Source organism: Microcaecilia unicolor, chromosome 3 (assembly GCF_901765095.1).
Source record: "Microcaecilia unicolor chromosome 3, aMicUni1.1, whole genome shotgun sequence".
Taxonomy (NCBI): Eukaryota; Metazoa; Chordata; class Amphibia; order Gymnophiona; family Siphonopidae; genus Microcaecilia; species Microcaecilia unicolor.
In genome coordinates this window covers 232349820-232375739 of record NC_044033.1, presented here as the reverse complement: position 1 = coordinate 232375739, position 25920 = coordinate 232349820, and the positions used below count along the sequence as shown (strand labels likewise).

At 41.8% G+C, this 25920-nt stretch overlaps 1 protein-coding gene across 1 annotated transcript in view; it reads left to right on the top strand.

Moving 5' to 3' along the window:
• Positions 1-25920, top strand: part of CAMSAP3 (calmodulin regulated spectrin associated protein family member 3) — a 272719-nt gene that overhangs the window by 161934 nt on the left and 84865 nt on the right. Inside the window, exons 5-7 of the mRNA XM_030197560.1 lie at positions 8575-8713; positions 9111-9250; positions 20549-20642. Coding sequence (XP_030053420.1) covers positions 8575-8713; positions 9111-9250; positions 20549-20642 — 373 coding nt within the window. The remainder of the gene's footprint in view (positions 1-8574; positions 8714-9110; positions 9251-20548; positions 20643-25920) is intronic.

Here is a 25920-nt window from a genome sequence, read left to right as displayed (position 1 = left end):
CTTGGACTTTAAAGCCTGGGACTGTAGCAGACTTTATATTGCAGGCTTTCTCTCCAATAACAGAACAGAGCAATCCTGAAATGCTGCAAATACATCCCACATAGCAAATCTGAGGATGGGTTTTCTCCTCTTCCTGTCTCTTACAAGAATGTCAGCAGTGATGAGCATTTCAGAGCAATTTTCTATTAGAAGAGATTCAGACCACAAAACAATCATTCTTTTGACATCAAACTTCCATTAAATGAATTGTATAAAAAGTGAGAATTGTATAGCTGCAGGCTGAAATCACTACACTGAGCAGAAAGGGAAACACCAAGAAAAAAAAAAGCTAATGATGATTTTGTTTAGCTAATACTGCTGCTTTTATGTTTCAATGGTTTTTATTGATGACACATAGAAAAGCACAATCCATCTTAACATAACTTGTTTCAATACAAATCAACAGAACTCAATAAACTAACATTTCAGAATTAATACCTTCGTGTAGCCATCAATTGTTTATAACTTCCCCCCCCCCTTCCCCCCCCCCTTTTCTACTCCCTCCTCCCTTCTTATGTACCCCCACTAATGTGTCCCCCCCCGTGCACCCTCTTTAAGTGTACTATTAATCATAGTTTATTAAGGATTAGGCTTCTTCCCCGTTGTGTTAACTTGGCCAAGTAGGGGTTCCAAATCCCAAGAAATCGCCGCTTACGTTTATAAGAGCCTCTGGCCTCTTGTGCTTCCCAAGTAAGTACCTGATGTATTTGGTTTCGCCAATGCCAGTATTCTGGTTTATTCTGTGAGGTCCATTGTTGCAAAATGCATTTTCTTGCTATTAAGCAGAGTTTACGGCATAGCAAAGCTTCACCTGTTCTGAACCCACTAAATGCGTCCGGACAATCGAGCACTACCTGAGCCGGTGTACCCTGTATACAATTTGGCATCATGAGAGAAAGAAAAGCCACCACCCTCTTCCAAAAACATCTTATAAGCGGACATCCCCAAAACCCATGATATAGAGAATTGTCGGCTAGGTTACACTTCAAGCAAGTGGGCGTCCTTATTCCACCTGCACGGAATAGCTGCACTTGTGAAAAGTAGGCTCTGTGTATAACTCTGTACGCGCATTCTCTATATCCTGCGCCAGTAATTAAGTGTGTTACATTCTTAAGATGTGCTGCTATATCCCAAGATGCTAAATCTTGGCCTACATCTACCTCCCAACGCCTCTTAAGCTGAGCCAGCTCTTTTCCAGGTACTAATGACCAAATTTTCTTTTGTAAATTCGAGATGGAGGGAGCCTCATTAGAAACTTCAGCAAATAGGTCTATAATTTTTTCTCCCAAACAAAATTGAAGTGACACCTTATTAAGAGAATTAACATAGTGTTTCAACTGACAATGTGCAAAAGTGTCACCCCACCGAATTAACTCTTGAGGGATTAGATGATTTAAAAGTTTAAGCTCTCCTGTGTGGCTTACCACTTTCCCCAGGCTATTGAAGCCCTGTGCTTCCCAACGCACGAAAACTGAATTTTCCTGTCCGGGTCCAAACATCGGGTTCCCTCTAATCGTTAAAAGTTCCGACACCTGTGGGTCTCCTCCCAGAAGTTTCCCCAAAAACCTCCATGCATCTCGTACTGGTCCCAAAAGAACAGAGTTACCTCCCAGTTGTGCCAATGATGGACCATCCCCATGCAACAACGAGACCAAATGGTATGGTTTAAACAATTCCCTTTCTATGCCCAGTGGTGTATAGTAATCAGAGAGACAAATCCAGTCGCGCACCTGTCTCAAGTTACATGCTATGTTATAAAATTTAATATTGGGCAATCCTATACCACCTTGTTTCCATCCCCCCAAAAGTAAGGGCAACCGTATCTTTGCCTTTTTATAAGCCCAACAAAACCTCGTCACCAATCTATAGAACAGTCGTATATCTCTCTGTACTAATCTTATTGGCAATGTTTGCATAACATATAGCCATCTAGGAAGAATTACCATGCGTATCAAACACAGTCGACCTGACAATGACAGTGTCAACGCCTTCCAAGCATCCAACTGCTGCCTTGTTTTCTCTAACAGCCATTGCATGTTGGTTCTTTGTATATCCACCGTCCTTGCAGTCAGTAGTATACCCAGATATCGAAAGGAGCTCTCCACCCAACGTAATGGAAACTGTCCCACCCAAGTTCTACGGGTCTCTGCTGTTATAGCCAGTGCTTCTGACTTGTCGTAATTAATTTTAAATCCTGAGTATGTTCCAAATTCTAAGAATATTTCCAATAAGTCTGCCAGTGATTCCCGAGGTTTAGTGAGCACCACTAGCAGATCATCAGCAAAGGCTGCCACTTTAAATTCTTGATCACCAAATCTCACCCCACCAATTGACCTACACGAATAGATATCGCGGATCAAAGGATCCATGTATAGTGCAAAAAGCAAGGGTGAGAGTGGGCAACCTTGCCGAGTTCCCCGCTGAACTTTAAATACTTCAGATTGCAGCCCATTCACCCACAATTTAGCCTGCGGTGCTTCGTATAGAACTGTTATCGCCCTCATAAACCACCCCTGAAATCCGTATTTTCCTAGGACAGAAAATAAAAAAGGCCACTCCACCCGATCAAATGCTTTTTCGGCATCAAAACTGATCATAATGGCTGGGTCACCCGTGTTCTCTAAACGTTCTAGGGAAGCTAAGATACATCTAAGGTTCCGAGTTACCGACCTTCCTTGAACAAAACCCACCTGTGCCTCGTGGATAATACCTGGAAGCACACGTCTCAACCTGTTCGCCACGATTTTTGCAAAAAGCTTGACCTCTTGGTTCAGAAGCGAGATTGGCCTATAAGATGTTACTAGGGTGTGATCTCTTTTAGGTTTAGGCAGTACTATTATTTGGGCTAAATTAAGATGTTTTGGTAACTGGCCATCCTCTACCCAGGAATTAAATGCTGCAGTTAAAGGTGAGACTATAGAGTCCCCCAATACTTTGTAAAATTCTGCCCTTAAGCCATCCGGGCCCGGAGCTTTGCCAATCTTGCAGCTGCCTATGGCCCAGCTCACCTCATCGCTGCTAATAGGAGCATTCAAGGCCTTACGTTCTTCCTGTGATATATGTGGTAGCAAGACATTTTCTAAATAGAGGGCTTCGCTAATTCCACTCTCCTCTCCTGGCTTATACAGTTGCTGGAAAAATTTCTGAAAAACATCTCTTATTTCTTCATCAGCGTGACATAGTTTACCCGCATCATCTCTAATAGTTAGTATATGTCTAGATACGTTCTTGGAATTAATCAAATTCGCGAGCATTTTGCCCCCTTTATTCCCATGTCTATAAAGTTGGAATTTGTAATATGCCTGCGACTTAACTGCCCTATCATGTAATAAAGTATTCAACGCAGTCTGGGCACTTATAATGTTTTGTCTAATCTGGTGAGTAGGCTGTTCCCCAAATTTTTCCGTAAACCAGTTAACTGTTTTTCCAAGCGTAAAATTTCATTATCTCTGGCTTTCTTGTGATGACTGACATAACTGATTATGTCTCCCCTTAGTACCGCTTTTGCAGCTTCCCAAAATAAAACAGCCCTATCTTTCATCTCTTCATTATTATGTGAATAATCCTTCCACTTGTTTACAAGGAAATCCCCAAATTTCCCATCTTTATAAAGGTAGCTAGGAAAGGACCAACCTATACTGCTGCTTTTAATGTATTGTGAATCCTAGGAAGTCTGTGCTTACACCTAGTCTGAACATGTGAGGCACACTTAGAATGGTTGGTGGATGATGCATGCCGGGTGATGCAGCTCCTAACTCCCTCATTGGTCTCCTGGGGTGTGTAAGGGCAGTATTGGAGGTGCTTGGGAAGCTGACACCATAGGCTTAGAGCAAGGGAGGACAACCTTTATATACAGAGGGCCACATGAATGAATGTCAGTACTACCCCTTGCAGGCCGCAACATTATGTAACTAGAAATGCACAGAGCTCCATGCCCAGTGTAGTAATCTGCTAAAGTGGCTATTATGAAAATATTTGAGAAATACAGTATTTCAAATCAATAAAACTCTCTGGTTAACGTTTTCTGTGTATATTTCCCATGATCTCATGGGCTGCATAACATTCAATAGTGGGCTGAAGGTTGTCCACCCCTGGCCTTAGAGCATCCGGCACATAGCATGTCGGTGCTACTATTCAGACTGCATGGGATGCACAGAGTAGAAGACTTGTAAATGTGACACAGCATAAACTGGGTAGCACTATAAGACTGAATCACGTGCCCCCTCACACTCGGCTGCACAGAAAGAGCACCAACTAGAGTTCTTTTGACCACAGTATTTACAAGTTCCATCTCTTACATTGAACTTTTTCAGTCTCATCTAATTAGGGGAAAAGCTTTATGCTATGCTTGTTCAATTTAAACATATATTAATAGGGATCTTAGCTCCTAGACTATACTCATCCCTGTTTGAAGTTATTTGTCTGTCTGGAAGAGATCTTAGGAACTTCTGTCCTACAAAATGTACAAGTAAACTGGAAATCCTGTTAGCATGTAAATTTCTTAGTGGAGTATGTTATGTAGAGAAGATCCCTTAAAAGGCAAGAGGATAGAAACTAAGCATTGAGCCCTTCAATGCAAAACAGCATGGAGTTCAATTACAGTCCTAACCTTGCTGGGCAGAGTAAATAAGCCATTTCAGTTTTTATAAGTCTGTTGATGTAATATTCAGACTTGAGAAAAGTGCTGATCCTGGATTTAAACTGATTCCTCATAGAAGCTTTCCATTCTGTTGCAGAATTGACTGTGGATTCAGTTGTGTGTATTCACTTTTACTGACTTAACATTTATGACCCATTTATGACACCAACATGCGTTTTATATCATAGGCAGTATTTGATAACTTGTGTTAGTGTGTGTTAATGATGCATCCCAGATTATTACATTGCGCCATTAGAGAAAAAGGCTAAGAAGAAAGCTGAACTCCATGGACCTGCGATCTAACAGACCTTGTAATTACTAAAGTTTGAAATTTCCCACCTCGCAGAAGAATTGGAGCTGCCTACTTCTGTCACTTATTTTACCCTTTTATTTTTTGTTTTGTTTTTTTTGCTTGGGGTAAGGGAGGGGACTAGTTGCTTACTCTTCTGTGCTGTCACTGTTTTCCTTTCCCCCCTGCTCATGGTTTGGGCTTGCTGAATGACTGCTTTCCTGTACTGCTGATTTCTCCTTGTCATATTGCATGCATGAAAAGTCATTTTGTCTCTGCCTGTGTCTTTCTGGTTCTATTCTCTGCCATTCATGTTCTTCCCTTGGTTTGGAATTTCCTGCTGTGCCAGAACAAGCACAGAAGGTGTAGGAAAAGATGCATTTGTTTGCTAGTTCCATTAGTCTTCCTAGGTTTTGCTCTTTAAGTTTGCACTGCAAAGCACTGTGAAATGAAAGTTTCTGGCTAGATTTGCTAATCTCCATTGACACACATTAATTTGCATTTACAGATTAGCTGACCTCTTTCAAAGGGGTGGGGCTGAAAGGGGTGAAGATAGCTGTACTAAAGATATTTTGTAAAGGTGCCTATTGCTTTAAGTGGAGAAACAGGGCACCTATTTAAAATGTACGTAGTCCTGGAGGATAAGGGGAGGCTGAACTCAAGGCCTGAACTAAAGAAAACACGCATAGTGCTGAGTCCTCAGTTCACAGTGTAGGGATGCACTGGTGTCATGTCGTTCCTTCAAGTTTTAGTCTCTATTGTCATCTTTTCTCAGACAGAAAAGCAGTTACCTCTCTTGGTGTGCTGGCTCCTCTGCTACTACTCCACAGAACTCATAAACTTATTGGTATTGCCATACTTCCATAGCTTTATTTGGCAAGCTTGACCCCTAATAGTAGTACTGTTAGGCTACTACAAGGGGGAGGACAGGCATTGGATTTCTCCTCCCCTGACCCTTCCAGGAGACCTCTGGTAGGTACCAGTGGGAGTTGGGGGGGGGGGGGGAGGGAGCGGAGATACTTTCAAAGCACAGCCCTTTTTTAAATGATAGTGGGCCTACCAGATTATGAGACATATTTTCAAAGCACTTAGCCTTCCAAAGTTCCATAGAAACCTATGGAACTTTGGAAGACTTAAGTGCTTTGAAAATATGCCATGTACTGCAGGATAGTGGTGCTTGTGACAAATTTTGCTGTTGTACATTATTTATTTCCACAGCATAGTAACTAGGACTCTTAATGCATGTTATTGTGATTAACGAAGTTATTAATAAATAGGCCTCGTTGAAAATAATTGGACCTGCATTAAATAATACACACTGATGTGCAATAATGTACACTGGTGAACTTTGGGCTTACTTTGAAATAACAAAACTCTTATTGCTATATAAGGGAGCTGAAAGACCTCTGAAGCAGATGTTTGATTTCCCCATATACATTTCTGATCATGCTAGAAATCTTGTTCACAGAAAAACAGAAGGATCTGGACTTGTGAATTGCTGTAGCTATTGTTAATCAATAAGGAGTGAGGAACAAAAATATCAGATATTAAAAACATAACACTCCACTAAAAACAATTCAATATAATCAGATCTGAACTAATAACGGAGAAAAAAAGTTTTGGGATAGCAATGGAGCACAGCACTGTGCTTCCCGGTTTCAGTCATCGGTAGGAAAAAAAACCTCTGTGAAAGATCAAGAATCCAATGAGCAGTATAATTTAATACATTCAAAATGACAAAAATATGCTGTGTGTCCAAAAGGTTCAAAATATACTTAAACTTACCTGCACATGGTTACTGCAGGATATTGCAGGATCTCTCACCCCCCCCCCCCTTTATTTTACAAAGCTGTTTGAATGGGCTGTGTTGGCATTACTACACCGGCAGCCCCTAGCGCGGCTTTGTAAAGGGGTGGGTAAGTGAGCTCTATCATAGTTGGCAATAGATCATGGTCCAAGATGATATTGATCTTTCATGGAGGTTTTTTCTGCCAATGACTGAAACTGGAAAGCACAGTGTTGTGCTCCATTGTTATTCAGTTTTTTTTTCTCCATTGTTAGCTCAGATTCAGTTATGTTGACCATATTTTTAGTGGGGTGTTAATGTTTTTTAATGTCTGCTATTGTTTGTTAATGCCATCTGTGGTGAAAAGTTTGGCAAAAACTCTGTGTTCAAGGTTTACTTCTCTGACCTCTTAGAAGAGAGGCAGGAGGGAAGGGGAAGATCTGGTGGAAAAATGACTAAGGAGAGAGAAGAGGGACAACGAATAAGGTAGAGAGAGAAGATATTGGGGGAGGGGGATTTCAAACAGCAGCATATCAGTTAATAGAGGTTGGAAAATAGGTTATAGTGTTAACTGAGCCATAGAAGGAATTTGTGGTTCCTTGCCATGATTTGTGATGAAACCACAGAGAAGAGTTTCACTATTAATAACTTCTATGTATCAGTCACAGAAGGACATTGTACTTCTTCTGACACAGTTAACATGAAGAGGGAACAGAGAGATGATGATAGTTGGCACCAATGGGAAATGTTTGTTCTCATCAAAAGTTTTGCTCACCCTGTGTACATTATATTACACAAGTCTTATAGCCAGCAAATACCATATTATGGTTCCCTGCGGGTAGCAATAACGTAAGACTGAACCAGTTCAGAAATTCACATAATACCTCTTAATAGATCATACTAATCAACAATACATTTGACAACCTTTCTAAAATTAAAAAAAAAAAATCTTAGTAAGAATCAGAGCAGATAAATTATCTTAGTAAAAAAAAGTCTTCAATAACTTCCGGTACATTAATCTCTAATTACTTGGAGTTCAAGAGGAAGAGAATTCCATAAAGTAACTGCTCGATATGAAATAGATATGGACAAAAATCTAATGTACTTAATGTTACACACAGAAAGATGACTTAAAAGAACCTGATTACTTAATTGTTCAGATTTACCTATCTTTCCCAAATAAGATGGAGCTATACCATAAAATATTTTTAAAAACTATAACCCCAAGTTTGAATCGTACTCGCGATTCAACAGAAAACCAGTGCAGCTTTAACATATATGGAGTTATTGAATCAAATTTACCCAAAATCAATGTGTTAGCCATATTCTGATTCTGCACTATCTGAAGGCTTCTTAATGAAGCTTTAGTACAACGTGCGAAAGACTACATTACAATAGTCAATCCTTGACAATATTAAAGATTGAACTACTAATTGAAATGTAGGGGGATCAAAATATTTCCTTACAAGCCTAAGTCTCTTTAACAAGAAGAAACACTTCTTTATAAAAAAAAATATTTATATGAGGTTTTAGACTAATGATACTATCCACCTCGACCCACAGTGTTTGAGTATCAGTGAATCAGCCAGGTTACACATCACTGCTCTTTTTAGTTGCCCTTTTTAATTGACCTATTGTTTTGGTTTGATTGTGAAATGTGTATGAGCCCATGGGGTAGGGGTGGGGAGACATGTTTTTTCCTGAGGGCAGGTCTCTTTTTTTTTTTTTCTTCCCTGTTCTCCCCAGTGTTTTTTGAATGTCCTCGTAGAAGTTGCCACTGATAGCTCTTTTTTTTTTTTTAATTCCTTCTTTTCCTGGCAGATCCGATACAGGAAGGACAAAGTACTTCCAAAGCAGACACCCTGCTTCCCTGGCATTACTAGCATGAAAGACCTTGCCAATGGCTGTGCCATTGCAGCCACCATCCACTACTACTGCCCTAAGGTCCTGCAACTAGAAGGTAAATTGGATGGATGACCTGTGTGAAGTCTATAATTGTATTCTTGCTCCAGTAATTCAATCTGCTTGGTGGCAGCATTAAAAGGAATAAGGAGCTTTTTCAAAGGAGCTGCTTGGATTTTAAGGTTAGATTCCAACAACGGGCTGTTTTCCTGTTGTCTCTGCTCAGATGGATAGTTAATGTTGGGGGTGGAGAGTAGAAGAGGGAGCATGACTTAAGGGCCTCTCTCACCACACTACTGATTTTCGGTGTGTTAAATGAGAGGAAGCCCATTCAGTTCCTATGGGCGGCTTCTCATTTGCGTGTGGGAATCATTAATGCGGCTTTGTAAAAGAAACCCTAAGTGCTGATGAGGAGGTATGGAGTGTATCCACTAACTACTGCTCTTCCTTCACAGATGTGTGCCTGAAAGAGACCATGTCAGTGGCTGATAGTCTGTACAACTTGCAGCTAATCCGGGATTTCTGCAGGGACTACTTGAGTGGGAGCTGTCCACTGGCACTGGAAGACCTGCTCTATGTCCCTCCAGTGCTCAAGGTAAGCTACAGTCTGGTACTGCTCATCTTTTGACTCTCCAATCCATCTTATTCTCTCTAAAATGTGTATATGTGTTGGGAGGAGCAAGATAGTGCTAACTTTATAGATGTAGTCCCAGCACACTATCCAGCTTAAAATCGAAAGTGATTGCCGGCCATCTTCCGACACAAATCGGGAGATGGCCGGCGATTTCTTAAAAGCGGCGAAATCGGTATAATCGAAAGTGGCATTTTTGACAGCATCACCGCTTTCCCGTTGCTTCGCCGGCGAAAGTTCAAGGGGGCGTGTCGGTAGATTAGCGAAGGCGGGACATGGGTGGGCATGGGCGTGGCTACCAGATGGCCGGCTTTCGCCGATAACGGGGAAATAAAAAAGCAGCGTTAAACAGTATTTCGCCGGCTTTACCTGATCCTTTTATTTTCACGACCAAGCCTCAAAAAGGTGCCCCAACTGATCAGATGACCACTGGAGGGAATGAGGTATGACCTCCCCATACTCCCCCAGTGGTCACCAATCCCCTTCCAAACTAAAAAAAAATAAAACTAAAAACCTTTTTTGCCAGCCTGTATGCCAGCCTCAAATGCCGTACCCACCTCCATGACAGCAGAATGTGTTGTATCCTCCGACAGCCTTTCCCTGGTTGCGATGTGGCTCTCGGGTGAGTGTGACACCTTTTCTGTTAGGTGCCCTGCAGAGTCACATTAGCAATGCATTGTGGTGGGTGTAGGGTACTGGGCTGTACTCCCATGGTGCTTATCCCCCCTGCTAACTGGGTCAGAGTATGCCCTGTTTTGTATCCTGTTGTAGTCCATGCGGTAGTGGCCATTTTTGTAAGCCAGTTTTAGTTCCCTTTCCTGTGTTACCCACGTTAGAGAACGTAGTTCTTACCTTGAATGGTGCTGAAAGAGGGCATTGTACACCATTGTGCCAGCTCTGACATACTGCTAATCTTAGTACCTTGGGACTCTTTGCCAATGGGGCACAACCTCTGATCTGCAGTTAACTGTGAGTAAACATGCTTATTTCAAGAAAGGACTTTTTCAGAGAGATTAGTCTTCAGGTGTGAACTGGTGTGCCAAAGTTACACAGCAGCAATAAGTCCTAGAGGCTGTATGCAGGTCCCTGGAGCAATTTTAGTGGGTGCAGTACATTTGTGGGTAGTGGGTTTGGGGGGATCAACTCCCAAAGTAAGGGAGCTATGCACGTGGGAGCTTTTCTGAAGTCCACCGCAGTGACCCCTAGGGTGGCTGGCTGGTGTCCTGGCATGTCAGGGGGGCCAGTGCACTAAAAATGCTGGCTCCTCCCACGACCAAATGCCTTGATTTTGGCCGGGGTTTGAGATGGCCGACATAACTTTCCATTATCGCTGAAAAACAAACCTGGCCATCTCAAACCTGGCGAACTCCATGGCATTTGGCCGGGCTAAACCGTATTATAGGAAAAAAAAAGATGGCCGGCCATCTTTTTCAATAATATGGTTCCGGCCAGCTGTAGCGCTGCCGCCAACATAGATCGCCGATGATCTATTTGGCCGACGACGTTCGATTATGCCCCTCCACATCTCTTCACCTATATTCTTGTTATTGTCAGCAGAATTCTGAAAACTTTTTCCTCTTTTGCACATCTGGTTAGCCTAAACCTAAATGGGGTATTTAATATTTTTTTCAATGGAAACAGAAATGCTTGCTGAACAATGGACCCCACTGACAGACTTCCATTTGTCTAGCAGATTGAAAGAAGTGTTTGTAGTGGGGGCAGAACTTAGTTTCACCAGCAGAAGTATGTGCATGGTTGAAACAAAAACACCAATAGCCTCATAAGGGGCGTTATCTTTCCCCATCCTCGGTTGCAGTCCATAGAGGGACCAGAAGAGAATGTAAGAATACTACTGTCTTCCTGATGAGCCCAGAAGGTGTAGTGCAATTGGGAAATTTGCGTTGGGAAGCAAGGAGGACCACCATTAGCTTTGTATCAACTATAGATGCTAGTGACTCTTACTGTGGACCTCTGGACTTAAGAGGTCTTGAAGAATGGACATTGTCACGAAATGCCTAGCTACCCACCTGGGGTTACTCCGCAGCCACTTAGAGGGTCTATCCCCAGCATAGCTCAGGTCCGCCTGCTCCTGTCACTTATGCTCTACACTAGCACCCTCCTCCCACTGACTGGGTCCCAACCGCCTCTGGGTGAGTCTCCTACTTGCCTCTGGGCAAGTCTCCCACTCTCAAATTATCTCCAGTGATTTCTAGTTTACTGGGGCCACACTCCTAGTGGTCCCACAGTTTCCAGAAAGCACTCATAGACCCAACACACAAACCACCAGGATTCTTTATCAGTCCATACAGCAGAGTCAACAAACTGAAAAGTGTTTACTGTCCTAAAAATATCGAACAGTGAAACAGAAAAAGTACAATTAGCAGAACAATAACAGATATCTGAAATATGGATCAATTATAAAACTATCTGAACATTTGTTTACTTTCTAAAAAGTACCTGGGAAGATCGGGATATATAATTGTTTACTGAGCCTCAGCAAAGAGATCCTGCTCTCTTTTCTTCCTGGCTAAGACAGGAGCAAAAGCCAGTACTTTATTTATTTATTTATTTATTTATTTGTTGCATTTGTATCCCACCTTATACCACCTCTTTGCAGGCTCCTAGGTAATTTCAAACTCCAGGCCAATAAAAGCCCAGAACAACAACATTTGAAAATAGCTGGTTACATCACTGCAAACACTTCCTATTATCTGTGTGCTAACTAAAAGAAGGAATGGTCATTCCACTGTAACAGTTTTAAACATAAACATACACCACCTGCTGGCCAAACTAGAGAAATACACTTCAAGAAATAATACAAGTTACAGATTTAAAAATATAGAGTTTTGTCACAGACATGCTTTGGTTTCTAATTTTAATTTACTGCAGAAGATAGCTGCAGAGTTGGAAGTAATAGTTGACTGTCAGGTGTATACTAATAGCCCTTGTGATGTTGTCATAATCAATACAGCAAATAGGTTTCCTGATTATAGAAGTCAAAGTTACTGCTACTAAGTGATATAGCAGGAGTGCCCTCCCTTTGTGCTTGTCACACATAAGTGACAGGGAGAAATCCTCTTTTTTTTTTTTTTTTTTCTATCGACTAGCAGGATTGAGTTAGATGTACAAATGGGGAAAGTCATCTGATGGTGCTGGGATAGAAATGGTCTACCAAAAATTGGAACTTTAGTGTAAAGCTCCGAACATGTTTGGACCTTTCCGCATAGTGGTCTCAAATCTCCTCGATTTAATTTTTTCCACTCTGTCAAATAAATGTGTAGCAAAGCTCTCCCAAAAGAATTTAATTCTTATTGTTCTTATTTTTTCTTATTTTTATAGCATGTAATGTTAAAATTTATTGGTATTTATCATCTTTTTCAAGCACATATTTTCTTAGTATGTCAATACTTTGGTCATGCCTTCTGGGCTGGAAACTTCCACATGGAGGATATTCTCCTGCTCTGCTAAGGTTGCTTGGGGTCAAGTCATGATGCAGAAAGCTGAATTTTCTGAATTATTGTGTGTAAAGCCCTTGAAATAACAGACTTGAAGTACTCTGCCATTACCGTGACCAGCTCGGTGACTTTGTCCGCAGCAGTGTCTCACCAACGAACATGTCATATGGGGATCATTGTTGACAGTCACCTTGATATGCTGCCAGCTACACAGGGGCCCACAAGGCCCACAGAGGAACAATGAGCAATAAGGGAGTTTTCTTCTCCTTGTTCTACTTCTTTGGAGATTTCCAGCCCATTCTGTATTTCTCTTGCATAGGGTTGCTCTGATCTTGATGTGGTGGGGGGGGGGGGTGGGAGGGTTAAGGCATTATTGTTTTGCTTCAGCAAATGGCATCAGACATTCTATCTTGATCATCTTTAAAGAGAAAGAAGCCCCAAAATTATCATTATGGCTTCAGTTTATTACTTCTTGCTAGCAAGCACCTCTATATTTGCCCGACTCCACTTATTATCCACCTGTTTTTCAGGCAATTGGAAAAGAACAACAAAGTTGAATTAGCTCCAGATTTTAATAAACTCAGTTGTTCCCCTTATCGAAAAAGTGGTAATCCCACATTATTTACAGGCATTTTCGTGACTGTTCTCTATGGACAATAGTCTTGCTCGTGTTCATGAAGTAAGTGCTGCTGAGTACCTGAGCTTATTCTTCTCAGGCTACCCATCATGTTTGCATGGTTATTTCCTATCCTAATAAAGGATGACCATTGTAGTACTTTAGGAAATAGGGGAGAAGTGACAACCAACCATAGAAGTCCACCAAAATTTAATTCAAATCCATATATACAGTCTCTTGACTGTATCTACTGAATGATGACCTGACACAGCCACCTTTGTTTTGGTTTTCTTCTTGAAAATATCTTTATTATAGTACAAAATGTCCACGTGCTGTACAGTATATTAATAATGTGTATACAAATACAGCAGCGTGCAAGAAAAGTGAAAGAAAGCAGCAGCAGTCAAAAAGCTGAACATGCAGGCCATGAATTGATCCGTCACGGCAATAGCCGAACACTCTTTATACAAAGTTTTCTTATGTATCAACAACCAAGCAAACAAACCATCTAATAATCAAACAAAGCACCATAACTCCTCTCCCCCTACCCCCAGGGTCCCCAGAAATGCATCAGCATATCATCGCCACAAGGAGCACTACAGGCAGCATTTCAGGTTATGGGTATGCGGAAACCATTTGTGGAGCATGGCTGCATGCCACTGCCATAATGGTGGTAGACACTCTGCTACCCAATGGGCCAAGATAACTTTCTTAGCTAGTACTAAGGCCAAGCTGATAAAGTGAGCCTAATATTCATGGAACCCCTGATTTTTAAGAGCGACAACGTCACCCAATAACAGCGCCCGATAGGACCACTCGAGAAAGACGAAGTATCAGCTCCAGTGCAGCTGTCACTCCATGCCAGAAGTCTCGCAATCGCACACACTCTAGGAGTTGATGAATCAAAGTACCCACAGAGATTTGACATCGTAGACAAAGGTCTTTGTCCCACAAGTGGTTATGTTCCGGGTCCTCAAGTCCACAATAGGAATGGGAAGTCTTTAACGGCCCCCGACAAAATGACCCCTGACATAACAGCTACTGTCAAAACGGCCTACCCACAATATAGCCCTTGACAAATTCGCCCCCTGACAAAAGGGCCTGATCAGGTTGCCGAGAATATGACACCATTTCTTTTCCTAATAATCTTACCTTGCCAGACGGGATAAGGTAGGTAAGACTATGAATATGATGACAATATTGTTTTGTTTTTTTTTAATTAGCAAGTTGATGGAAGAATAGTTTCTTAAACAGCAGAACAGATCATGAATACCAATTGGTAGCTATAGAATTTTGTTTATTTATATATGCTTTGTACAATGCAATGTTGGTAGGAGCCTTTATCAGTGAAGATTTCTCTTGTAGTTTATCATCTTTCTTTGTGATGTCTTATTTTTTTATAGGGGGTTATTTTGTCTAGGGGCTATTTTGTCAAGGGTTATTTTGTGGGAGGGGCGATTTTATTACAAGGCTGTTTTGTCGGGGCTATTATGTCAGGGTGCCATCTTTAACATATATATGTGTGTATGTATATATGATTGAATGGTTGTATGTCTGTGACTTGGATGTGTGTATATTTGTGCATGTAACCGCTATTGTGTACCTTTGTATCTCCCGCTATGGCGTGTGCGCGTTTGTTCCCCACAGATCACCATTTGCTGTCCACCAGAATCTATTTGTTCATACTTGGAGACACCATGGTCATTTCTTTGTGGATGGTAATCTACCCTGGAGAAATTTGGGCTTTTGTGCTCAGACACTTTGTCAATGAGTGTAATTTGATCTGAGCCCAGGACTCTCCTTCCCTATGAATGGTTACTTATCTGATACATTGGGTTCACAGGATTTACCTTTCGACTTACAAAGGGAATAATTGTTTTTGTCTCTTCTTTCTTCCTCTTTCTCCTTCTTTAGGATTAGGCGGATGATGGGGCATAGCTGAAGTAGAGGGAGACCATGTTTTTTGTACTGTCGCAAGGCCCAAGTGGGCTGTGGATTAACGTTGATAGCAGGATATATATATTGGATGTGGCATTCACTGGCGAGAGGAATGGGGAGGGGGATCGTTAAGTGATCAGGCCTCTTTGATGGGGTTTTCTAGGGTTCTGATAGGGGGATTGAGGGATGGTGGGAGGCATGGGAAGATTCTGGAAAGGGGGTGGGGAGGGACTTACCAGGTACTTTTTGAGGCAGTGGGGATCTTTGGGTTTATATGTCCTATGGAGTATTGGAGTAATAAGATTTGACTTATTTGAGTGGATGTTTTGGTGGAGAGAGGTGACTGCGACTTCTTTGGAGAAGAGGATCCTGGAGGCTGGGATGGGATCCCCCAGATTTGCTTTTGTTCGCTGTGACACTTGGCAAACACTTTACTGGGGTGCTGCGTAATGCCCGTTAAACTATTTACCTGAAATTTGGGAGGTATTTCTTCCCCCCCATAAAAAGAAAAGAAGATTCTTCACACTTTGCATAAAAAAGCTCAGATTGCTTTTCTCCAGGAAACATACCTTATTTTAGAGGAACATAAAAAGCTTCTCACATAGTGGGTGGGTAAATATATATATAGAGGCACTTGCAGTAGAGAAGAAAGCGGGGGTAATTATTCTCTTTCATAAATCATTACATGTTGAGACACAGAAAGTTTTTTTCTGATCCAGCAGGTCGTTTTATAGTAGCCCAAGTGACCATTGACAGACAGCCTTTAGTTTTGTGCAATGTTTATGCCCCTAATGACTATTGGGAATCATTTTATCAGCAGTTGATGTTGCAACTCCCATCAGTTTTCGGACAAGCCAAGAATTATTGGGGGTGATTTCATCTAAGTGGCCGACCTGGAGTGAGGTAGAGCTCGTGTGCAACCCATGAATGTTGCAGTTTTTGATGTTCAATATCATTGAGTTTAGTTTCCTGCAGACCCACAATACTAGCTTTGTCTATGGAAATATTGCAAAATCTCTTAGATCTTTTAATTGGTGAGTTAATACCCACCACATTCCACGAAACTAACTTCATACCTTTACGTGCCATCATAATCACTCAGAAGGACAATTACCGAAAAAATATTTGCATAACACCCCCCCTCCCCCCCGCAGACAGACAACTAAATATGCATTGTAAAACCAGTGACAATCGTACTCCTCTTATGATACCCCATGTATGCTTCCAGTAGTTCTTAAGTACCCTCCTCCTGACCCTCCCTGTTCCCTTCTCCCCAAGTAGAATACAGTGTGGCCATAGAGGTCAACATTTGATATGCTCAGTCCCCTCCCCCCTCCCCCAGCACACACATTCCCCTCTCCAGTCATTCCAAATACTCAAAACCCCACAGTCACACATATATACACATAACAATCTGACTAGTTTCCGAAATCTTGAAGGCGTACGTATTTCAAAAATATAAATATCAATACGTTATAACTATAGTCCAAAGGGAGAGAAAAGAGAAAAAAAGCCCAAACAAAAATACCCACACGGTTTCCAGTTATAATCACAAAAACTTTGAACGATCAAACCCATAGTGATTAGAGTCCAACCAGTGGAGCTGCCGACCCTGACAGGAAGAAGAAAAATAATCCTGAATGATGTTCCATATCGGAATCAGTTCGGAAACCACTGACGCACTTGTAGCTTAGCTGCTTCACTGGACTCAAAAATATGGATTCTACCATCCTTAACTACACAAAGTTGTGCTGGGAACTGTAGAGTAAATCTTATTTGTTTTTCCACCAAACATCTGCAAATCTCTGAGTAGTCTTTCCGAAGCTGTGCCACAGAAGCCGAGTAATCCTGGAACACCGTTCTATATTTCTGTAGAATCTTTTCCTTGTGCGCAGGATTTAATATCCGGGCCACCACAATACGAGATCGGGCTGGACCTTCCACTAGTCTGCCCATGCGGTGCGCACGTTCTATATAGATAGGCCCCAGCGTTGAATCAGACAGCAGCTTGTCTGTGAACCATTTTTCTAGCAAATGCTTAAGGTCCTTATCTTTCAAAGTCTCTGGAATACCCACCACTTGAATATTATTGCAGTGCGCCCTGTTTTCCAGATCATCCATCTTTTTAGCGCAGCCCAGCACTTCTTTCTTGAGTCTAGCAAGTTCCTTCAGTACTCCAGTAACTCCTTCATCTGTGGCGCAGACTCTAGATTCTAACTCGGTCACTCTGGTATTAAACTCAGCCACTGCCTGCGAAAGGCTTTGAACACTGGAAGTGAACACATCGAGCTTTGTACCCAACACCGATACCACCGCCACTGTAAGTTTCTTGATTAGTGTATCAGTAATCACAGGGCCTTCTGTTTGTGCTCACCCGCTGATATGGAGCGTGCTTTAGCATTGTCCTTTTTAGCGCCTTTAGAAGCCTTTTCCACCCCAGATTTCAGAAAATATTTGTCTGTAGATAGTGAGTTATTCTGCCTTCCGCCACAAAAAAAGGGAAAAGAGTAAAGTTTATAGTGCAAAGATGCTCGAGAAAGGAGGGGACCGAGGAGCTCAAAGAGAACACATCCTCCTAACTCAGTTGCATCACGTGACCCCCCCCCCCCCCCCCCCCCATACCGCCGCCATCTAATTTTTTGATTCAGCTTAGCCATATAGCCATGGGTCTAATTTTTTTATTTTTAATGACAGATTCTATCAGCAGGTTTCTGCAGTAGCAATAGGGGCTTCTTTTGCCCCCACTGTTGCAAATCTATTTATGGCAGCTTTTGAAGAACAATGGTGTATGTGTCCAACTACTAACACATATATTGTTGGGTTTGTTTTATTGATGTTTTTTATATTCGGACTGGGTTTGAAGCTTTGAAACAATTTGAACTGTATTTGAACACCTGTCATCAAATGATTAAATTTGAGGTAAAACATAAGTTTAAGATCACATTTTTAGATGTTTTGGTGGAGTTACAGTCAAATAGATTTGCAACTACTGTTTTTTTTTTTCAAAAGTTATTGATAGGAATTCGCTGTTGCAGTTTTCAAGTATGCATCCTCCCCATATGAAACTCAGTATTCCTTATGCTCAATTTCTGCGCTATCGTCGCATTTGTTCTTCGGATGCTGACTTTAAGGTGCAGGTGCAAGAATTAAGCCAGAGGTTCACACAGCGGGGATATCCCGAAAAATTGGTAAAACGTTCAGACAATAGTCCACAGGAGGCTCTGTTACAATATAAAGCTATACGGTAAGAAGGTGGTATTGTATCTTTTGTTATGGTTTATAATGCTGCTGCAGATAAGCTGTGTAAGGTTATCATAAAACACGTTGCATTGTTGAAAGTACATGACGTATTTGACAATGTTAGAATTTTTTTTTTTTAATCAACAGAATAGGAGACCAGTTGATCCGTAATGACGTGTGGACCTCGAGTGGATTGAGGACCGACCAGTGGGGGGTGGGGGCCAGGAGGCTATAAAAAAATGTGGCCATTGTTCAGTATGCCGTGTTATGCTGGAGGGAACTGTCTTTGAACATTCTAAGTCTGGGAGGAAATGCATATTATAAAATATGACTCTGTAATTCTCATGGTGTCATTTATTTGATTGTGTCCTTGTGATCTCCTATATATTGGGAAGACCTCGAGGAGTTTAAAGACTCCAACTTATTGAGCATGCTTGAAATTGAACTTGGAAGCTCCTTTAACACATTGTGTGCTGATGAATCATCACTTTGATATGCTACAATGTACGGTAGTGGAACAATTGCATTGTTCTAATCATAGGGGCAATTTTTGAGAGGTTTCTATGTCAGAACAAAAATGGATCTATTTTGTTTTAATTCTGTAGAGCCCAGTGGACTCAATATTCATATTGAATGGTCTCCCCTTTTTAGGACTAGCTTGTATCATTTGACAACTTAGGAGGTCTGCTTTATAGCATGTTTATGTGATAGTTATCCTCTGTTTTGGGAGTGGAGCCATATTATTAAATTTTGAGTTGGTGTCTTTTGCCAGTTGCCCTGTTTGAAAGTGCAGTGATCGCGACACAGTATAATAACCCCTGATGCAGCCTCGGTGAAATGGGAATTCCCTGTCAGTTATTAGAGACAAGTTTTGGACTCTGGAGATAAACTTCATGTGATGTATTGATTGAAGAAATGAAGACAGCCTTTAGCAAAGCGGATTACAATACTGTGTCAGTTTGAACTGAGGAATAGTGTTCTGTGGCTTATATTTCATTGAATGTCGCTACATGCGTATGAGTTAAGATTTATTGATTTTCATGTGCTGAATAATTTTGCTCGTGTTGGTTTATTGTCCTATAAAATTACCCCAGATGTGTAAGTACATGCCAAAGGTGTGTTTGTGGGAGGAGGTTTGCTGGAGCCACAAAGTATAAATATACATCTGTGATCATTTACATCAGCTTCCAAAGTTGCAATTTTGGCAGCTTTTTTGCTGATATTTTATAAACACACATAGGTGCCTATTTGACTTCCTGACCTTGGTGATCTGTTTCAAAATTACTCTTTTTTTTTTTTTTTTTTCTACCTTGTGATGATCAGATATGGTCATCCCATCATTTCTTGCTTGTTTTGGTGAATAGGAGTGGAGGAGTGACCTAGTGGTTAGGGTGGTGGACTCTGGTCCTGGGGAACTGAGTTCAATTCATACTTCAGGCACAGGCAGCTCCTTGTGACCCTGGGCAAGTCACTTAACCCTCCATTGCCCCAGGTACAAATAAGTACCTGTATATATAAGCCGCATTGAGCCTGCCATGAGTGGGAAAACGCGGGGTACAAATGTAACAAAAAAAAAAAATCAGTATTTTACCCCTCATCGTGTACCGTTCCATTAGATTTCTGCACCCATTTGCCATACTCTGTACTGTTTTTTGTTTTCCACCACCACCATCCCCCCCCCCCCCCCCCTTTCACTTTTGTTTGCCAAGCACTTGATCTTTCATCAGGAGAGTCTATACTGTTCCAGGTCTTAGTATCTGGTTGAAAACAAACCCTTTCTACTAGCTCTTGAAACTTCTTACCCATTGTTCTAGCTTTCTTATCATAGACCTTAATATTTCTTTTTAGGCAGGTATTGAAGCTAGTCTGCAGGTGTCCTAGCTCACTGTTTTCAGTTTTGTTCACAGTGAGTTGCTGGCAGCAATGACATTGAATCCTGGATGTACAGGCCTTGGTTGGAGCTCAATACTACAAAACCTTGCTAACCCCTCCATTCCCATCTTTCTCTTGCAGGTTAACATTGGTGCTTTTCTGGCTGAGCTCTTCCTCTGCTTTGAGGTACTGAAACCAGACTTTGTTTGTCCCAAGGAGGCAGCCGATATGAAAGGTATGTGCGCAGTATTAGACATTCATAAAAAATGTCTGCTATGGCAGCTGAGCATCCTTCAAGTCATATGTGGGTTGTTTTCTGGGCAGTTTTTATAGTAACAGCAATATTAACCACCAGCTGAGGCAGTATAATAATTGATCTCGCCACTCCTCCCAATCAAATTCTATGAATAATAGCCTTGGGTTCATTTATTAAAAAATGAGGCATGCAAATCCATATAAATAAATAGTTGTAAACAACACTAGGAAACATATAAGAAACCTATATGGTTCACCAAACAAATGTCTGAAGGAATAAAGGCAAAACAAGTGACATTTGTGAAGTACAGAAGAATGCAGAAAGAGGAACATAGAAAAAATACCACATAAAATTCAAGGAAGTGAAGAGAGAAATACAACTGATGAAAGCACAGGTAGCAGCCGTATACCAAGGAAAGGAGGAAGGCTAGAAATGGAATTGAGGCTGAAAACTGCTGCGAACCAATATGTGGAGAGTGATGAGGAAAAAGCAAATATACTAAACACATACTTTTCTTCTCTGTTTATGGAAGAAAATTCTGGAGAAGGACCTCTGTTGGCTGACTGACATATATGGGAGTGGAGTAGATATCACACTGTTCACAGAAGAAAGTGTTTATGAACAAGTGTAAAACAAAGCAGTGGGGCCACGGGGGCCTGGACCCCCCTAAATTTCCTCTGGGCTCCTGGTTTTGCCAAGTCTCCGGCGCCGTTTCGTTGTCTGCCCTGCCCTGTCTTCCCCTCACGTCTGGCACGGTCCTTTTAGTGAAACTGAGCTTGCTCAATTTCACTAAAAGGAGCATGCAGGACGTGAGGGGAAGACAGAGCAGGGCAGGTAACACGGTGGTGCCAGAAACCAGCGCTAGACAATGCTTCAGTTGGCGGGGGTTGGGGACCCCCACCAGCCAAGGTATTTGCTGCGGTTGTGGGTGAGGAGTGGCGGGGCAGCAGACCAAAATGTGCCCCCCCCCCACCTCGGGCTCTAGCCCCCTCCCACCGCGAGGTCTGGCTACGTCCCTGAAACAAAGTGGACAGAGCCATGGGGACTGATGAGATCCTTCAATATCTCAGAGGTTCTGGTGGGTCCTCTTAAAGATTTGTGTAATAGATCCTTGGAGATGGGGGAGGTTCCTTGGGATTGGAGAAGGGCAGATGTGGTCCCTCTCCTCGAAAATGGTGCCAGAGAAGAAGTGGGAATCTACAGGCTGGTAAGCCTTACTTTGTTGGTAGGAAAAATTATGGAGGTGCTGAAGGAAAGGATAGTACAGTTCCTAGAATCCAATGGCTTACAAGATCCAAAGCAACATGGGCTTTACCAAACGAAAATCATGTCAATCAAATCTGATTGATTTTCTTTGACTGGGTGAGCAGAGAACTGGATCGAGGGCATGCACTAGATGTGGTCTATTTGGACTTCAGCAAAGCCTTTAACACAGTTCTTCATAGGAGGCTTGTTCACAAATTGAGTGGACTGAAGTTAGACCCAAAATTTTGAACAGGATTAGAAACTGGTTGACTGACAGAGGCCAGAGTGTGGTAGGGAATGAAATTCACTCAGAAGAAAGAAAGGTGAGTAATTGGAGTTCCCTAAGGATTGGCATTGTGGCCAATTCTATTCAATATATTTGTGCGTGACATTGCTCAAGGGTTAGAAGGGAAAATATGCATTTTTGCAGACAGCACAAAGATTTGCAACAGAGGGGACACCCTAGAGGGAGTGGACAATATGTGAAGTGATCTAAAAAGATTAGAAGAATGGTCTAATGTTTGACAGTTAAAATGTAATGCAAAGAAGTGTAGAGAGATGCACATGGGGTGTAGAAACCCAAAAGAGTTCTATTTGCTAGGGGGTGAGAGGTTGATAAGCACAAACTGGGACAGGGACCATGGGGTGATAGTATCGGAGGATCTTAAGAAAGTGAAAAAATGTGACAAGGCAGTGGCTGTAGCCAGAAGGATACTAGGCTGCGTAGAGAGAGGCATATCCAGTAGTATAAAGGAGGTGTTAATGCCTCTGTACAAGTCATTGTTGAGGCCCAATTTGGAGTATTTTGTTAAGTTTTGGACCAACGTATCTCGCAGTAGTGTAGCTAGGACTGAATGAGCCCTGGGTGGAAAATAACACCATTGCTCCCAAGGTAGTGGGGACTGAGGGGGAGGAGGAGGAGAATGCACATTACTTAAAGCTGACATATTACAATTAATAAATTCAGAAAAATAAACTTTTTTTTTCTACCGTTGTTGTCCGAGGATTGCTTTGGACCTAGTGTCTCTCTCCTGCTTTTCTGTTTTTTCTTCAGGTTCTCTTGTCATTTTTTTACATTTCTTTTCTGTATGTCCCTATCCATCCTGTCCAATGTCCCTGTTCCTATCCTTCCCCATGTTCAATATCTCTTCTCTGTGTCCCTATCTCTCCTCTTGTGTCCAGTGTTGTTCCTATGTTACTTCCAGGAGCACGTCTTCTGTGTCCCTGCCCCTCCTCATGTCCAACTTCTCGATTCCCTTCGCCCTGCACTCCTTCTGACCCTTCATGGTCTGGCATCTCTTTCTGCTGGTCCAACATCTGTCCCCTATCTTCCCTCTCCCTCTCTTCCCTCCCCCCCCCAGTCTACCATCTCTTCCCACATCCCTCCCTGTCAACCTTCTCTTCTCCCTCCCCTTTGCTCCATGTCTGTCTGTGTCCCTCTGAGATGGGAAGTGGTATAACTAGAATTCGTGAGTTGAGGTTGCAGGATGACATTAAAAGCAATAGCAGAAAATGCTTTTTCAAGGAAAGGGTGGTGGATGCCTAGAATTGCCCTTATGTTGGAGGAGGTGAAGACAAAAACGGTGACAGAATTCAAGAATACATGGGATAAACACAGAGGAACGCTACATTGAAAAAGGATGGAATCCAATTAAAGCAAAAATTAAATGGTCTCATAACTGGAGTGAGTGTTGATGGCACTTCAGAGGTTGGGAAGTAAGACCACGCTGGGCAGACATCTACAGTCTGGTTAGTGCAGTGGGTTGAGAACCTGGGAAACTGGGTTTGATTCCCACTGCAGCTCCTTTTGACCCTGGGCAAGTCACTTAACCCTCCATGCCCCAGGTACAAATAACCTTAGATTGTGAACCCATTAGGGACAGTACTTGCAAAAATAGTATATGTAAACCACTTTGTATCTACAGAAGAAAGATGGTATATCAAGTATGGAATAAACATAGACATAATCGTGAAAAAGTGGAACCTGTGCAGAGTGCCAGATTCAACTCTGGCCACTTCGTTGGTCAGACTGGATAGACTGTGTAGGTCTTTATCTGTTGACATTTACTATGCTACTGTTATATCTGTTTTTATACAGTTCACATGGCAGTTAAAATCATCGCATTCCTTCTGTTTTTATTTCAGTCCTGAGGGGATATTTGGCAATTTTACATTTTTGGAAAGCCCTTGGTCACGCCCTCTTGTTATAAATTTAGAGAGGGTACCAATTTTCATGTGATATCACTCACAAGAAGAATATAGCTGACAAAGGGAATCAGAAAAGTGTAGAATTAAACTTGGGAATATTGGCTTGTATAAAAAGTGCAGGCATAAATCTTTTCCTTACACGTCCCAAAATGTATATTAAGCTTAAGAGCTACAATTGCAGACTTAAATTTTAGATGTTAGAGTTTGACTAGCTATAGTAGATTGAAGTTCCTTTTCAGCTGCTACCTAGCCAATTAGTTGGTGTGTGAGATAATGTTTAACTTAGCTGGCCAAAGTTGAGTTGGGCACTTATTGCTGGTTTTGAAAATGCAACCCTCAGGGAACTTTCATTAAAATTATACAGTACTCTCAGGGAAAGCATTTCTTAGAGATTAGATGTCTGGGAGTACCTGCATTTGCATAGAACAGGCGCACTGAAGCAAAGGTGGCATGCAAACCAAGGAACTGGAATGGAGAGCCAGGTGTGGAGCAGCAGGAATGCAAGACTGATACAGGCTTTATTAGGTGCATCTCTCTACTGCTCTTCTTTTATACAGCTTTTAATCAGTGTGTTAGTCCTCAGTGTTTCCAGAGGCAGATCGTGCTCCCTTGTAACCAGGGCTAAGTAACTTCTGGTCTCTTTTGTTGGCTTTGGATCTCCATTGCCTCTAAGGCAGGTTCCATTTCTCTGCTGTCTAGAGTTGCCCATTCAAACCAGTTAACCCAGACAACATATGAGTAATAAAACTAGAAGCAGTAGAGAACACAGACAAGTAAATGAACATTTTGAATTTCTCTGAGGACGAGCACAATATTCAGTTTTCATACATGGGTGATATCACCGAGCAGTGCCCGGCTAGAGAAAAATAAACAAAGCTCTTAAGATTTTTCCAGGGTGGTATAACGTGTATATTAAAGTTCTCCCTTTAGGGCATCATCATTTGGAGATATCTTACTTCGTGTTTTCACAAAGACCACCAGACAGTTTCTTCTCCATGGGCTCTTCTGTAGAGTAGGTGTGTAAAGTTTCTTTTTTTATGTTGGGTTGCCTCAGTTTTGCTGCTTCTCCTCCTCTTAGAAGACTCCTTAGAGAGGGTGTTCAGTCATATTTTTTTAAGATCCTTGATTTTTGCGTGACTGCCATTTGCACTGAATGAGATTTTTACCATCAAGTATCAAATATGTCTTTACCAGTGTCCCAGAAACAGAAGAATCCCAGAGGCTTCAAGAAGGTATAGCAGGATGATGTTTCACTGACACTCATAAATTTTGCTTGACATGCCTGGAGAATGAATACAGCACCCTTAATTGTGTCACCTTATATAGTTCATATCGGGTTGCAACAAATAAGCTAGATTAGGAAAAATGTAGGATGTAACAATAAATCAAATTTATCAAAGACAAATTATCCTTGTCAATCATAATCCATGATTCCTATGTATCTTCATGGTCATCGAGCTGAAGGAAAAACTTGTTTGTTTAATTATGTCCAGACTAGTGCTTCAGCATCTGAAGCATTGATTCCCCAAAGGCTCAGTGGCTCCATAGACATGAAGTATGAATAGATACCATAAAGGCAAACTTGCCCAATGAATGCAAAGGATTCTGTGGCACAGACATGAAGGAATCTCGATGCTGATGAAGTGTACACATTGACTCTAATTAGTAGATGATGCAGGGAGCAAGGAGAATGAGGCCACTGACATCCCTTCTCCAAGGAATCTCTTCCGAGAGGAACACTGATAACCATCCCTGTACTGGGACAGACCAAAGGTCTAGCAAGCCCAGTATCCTATTTCCAACA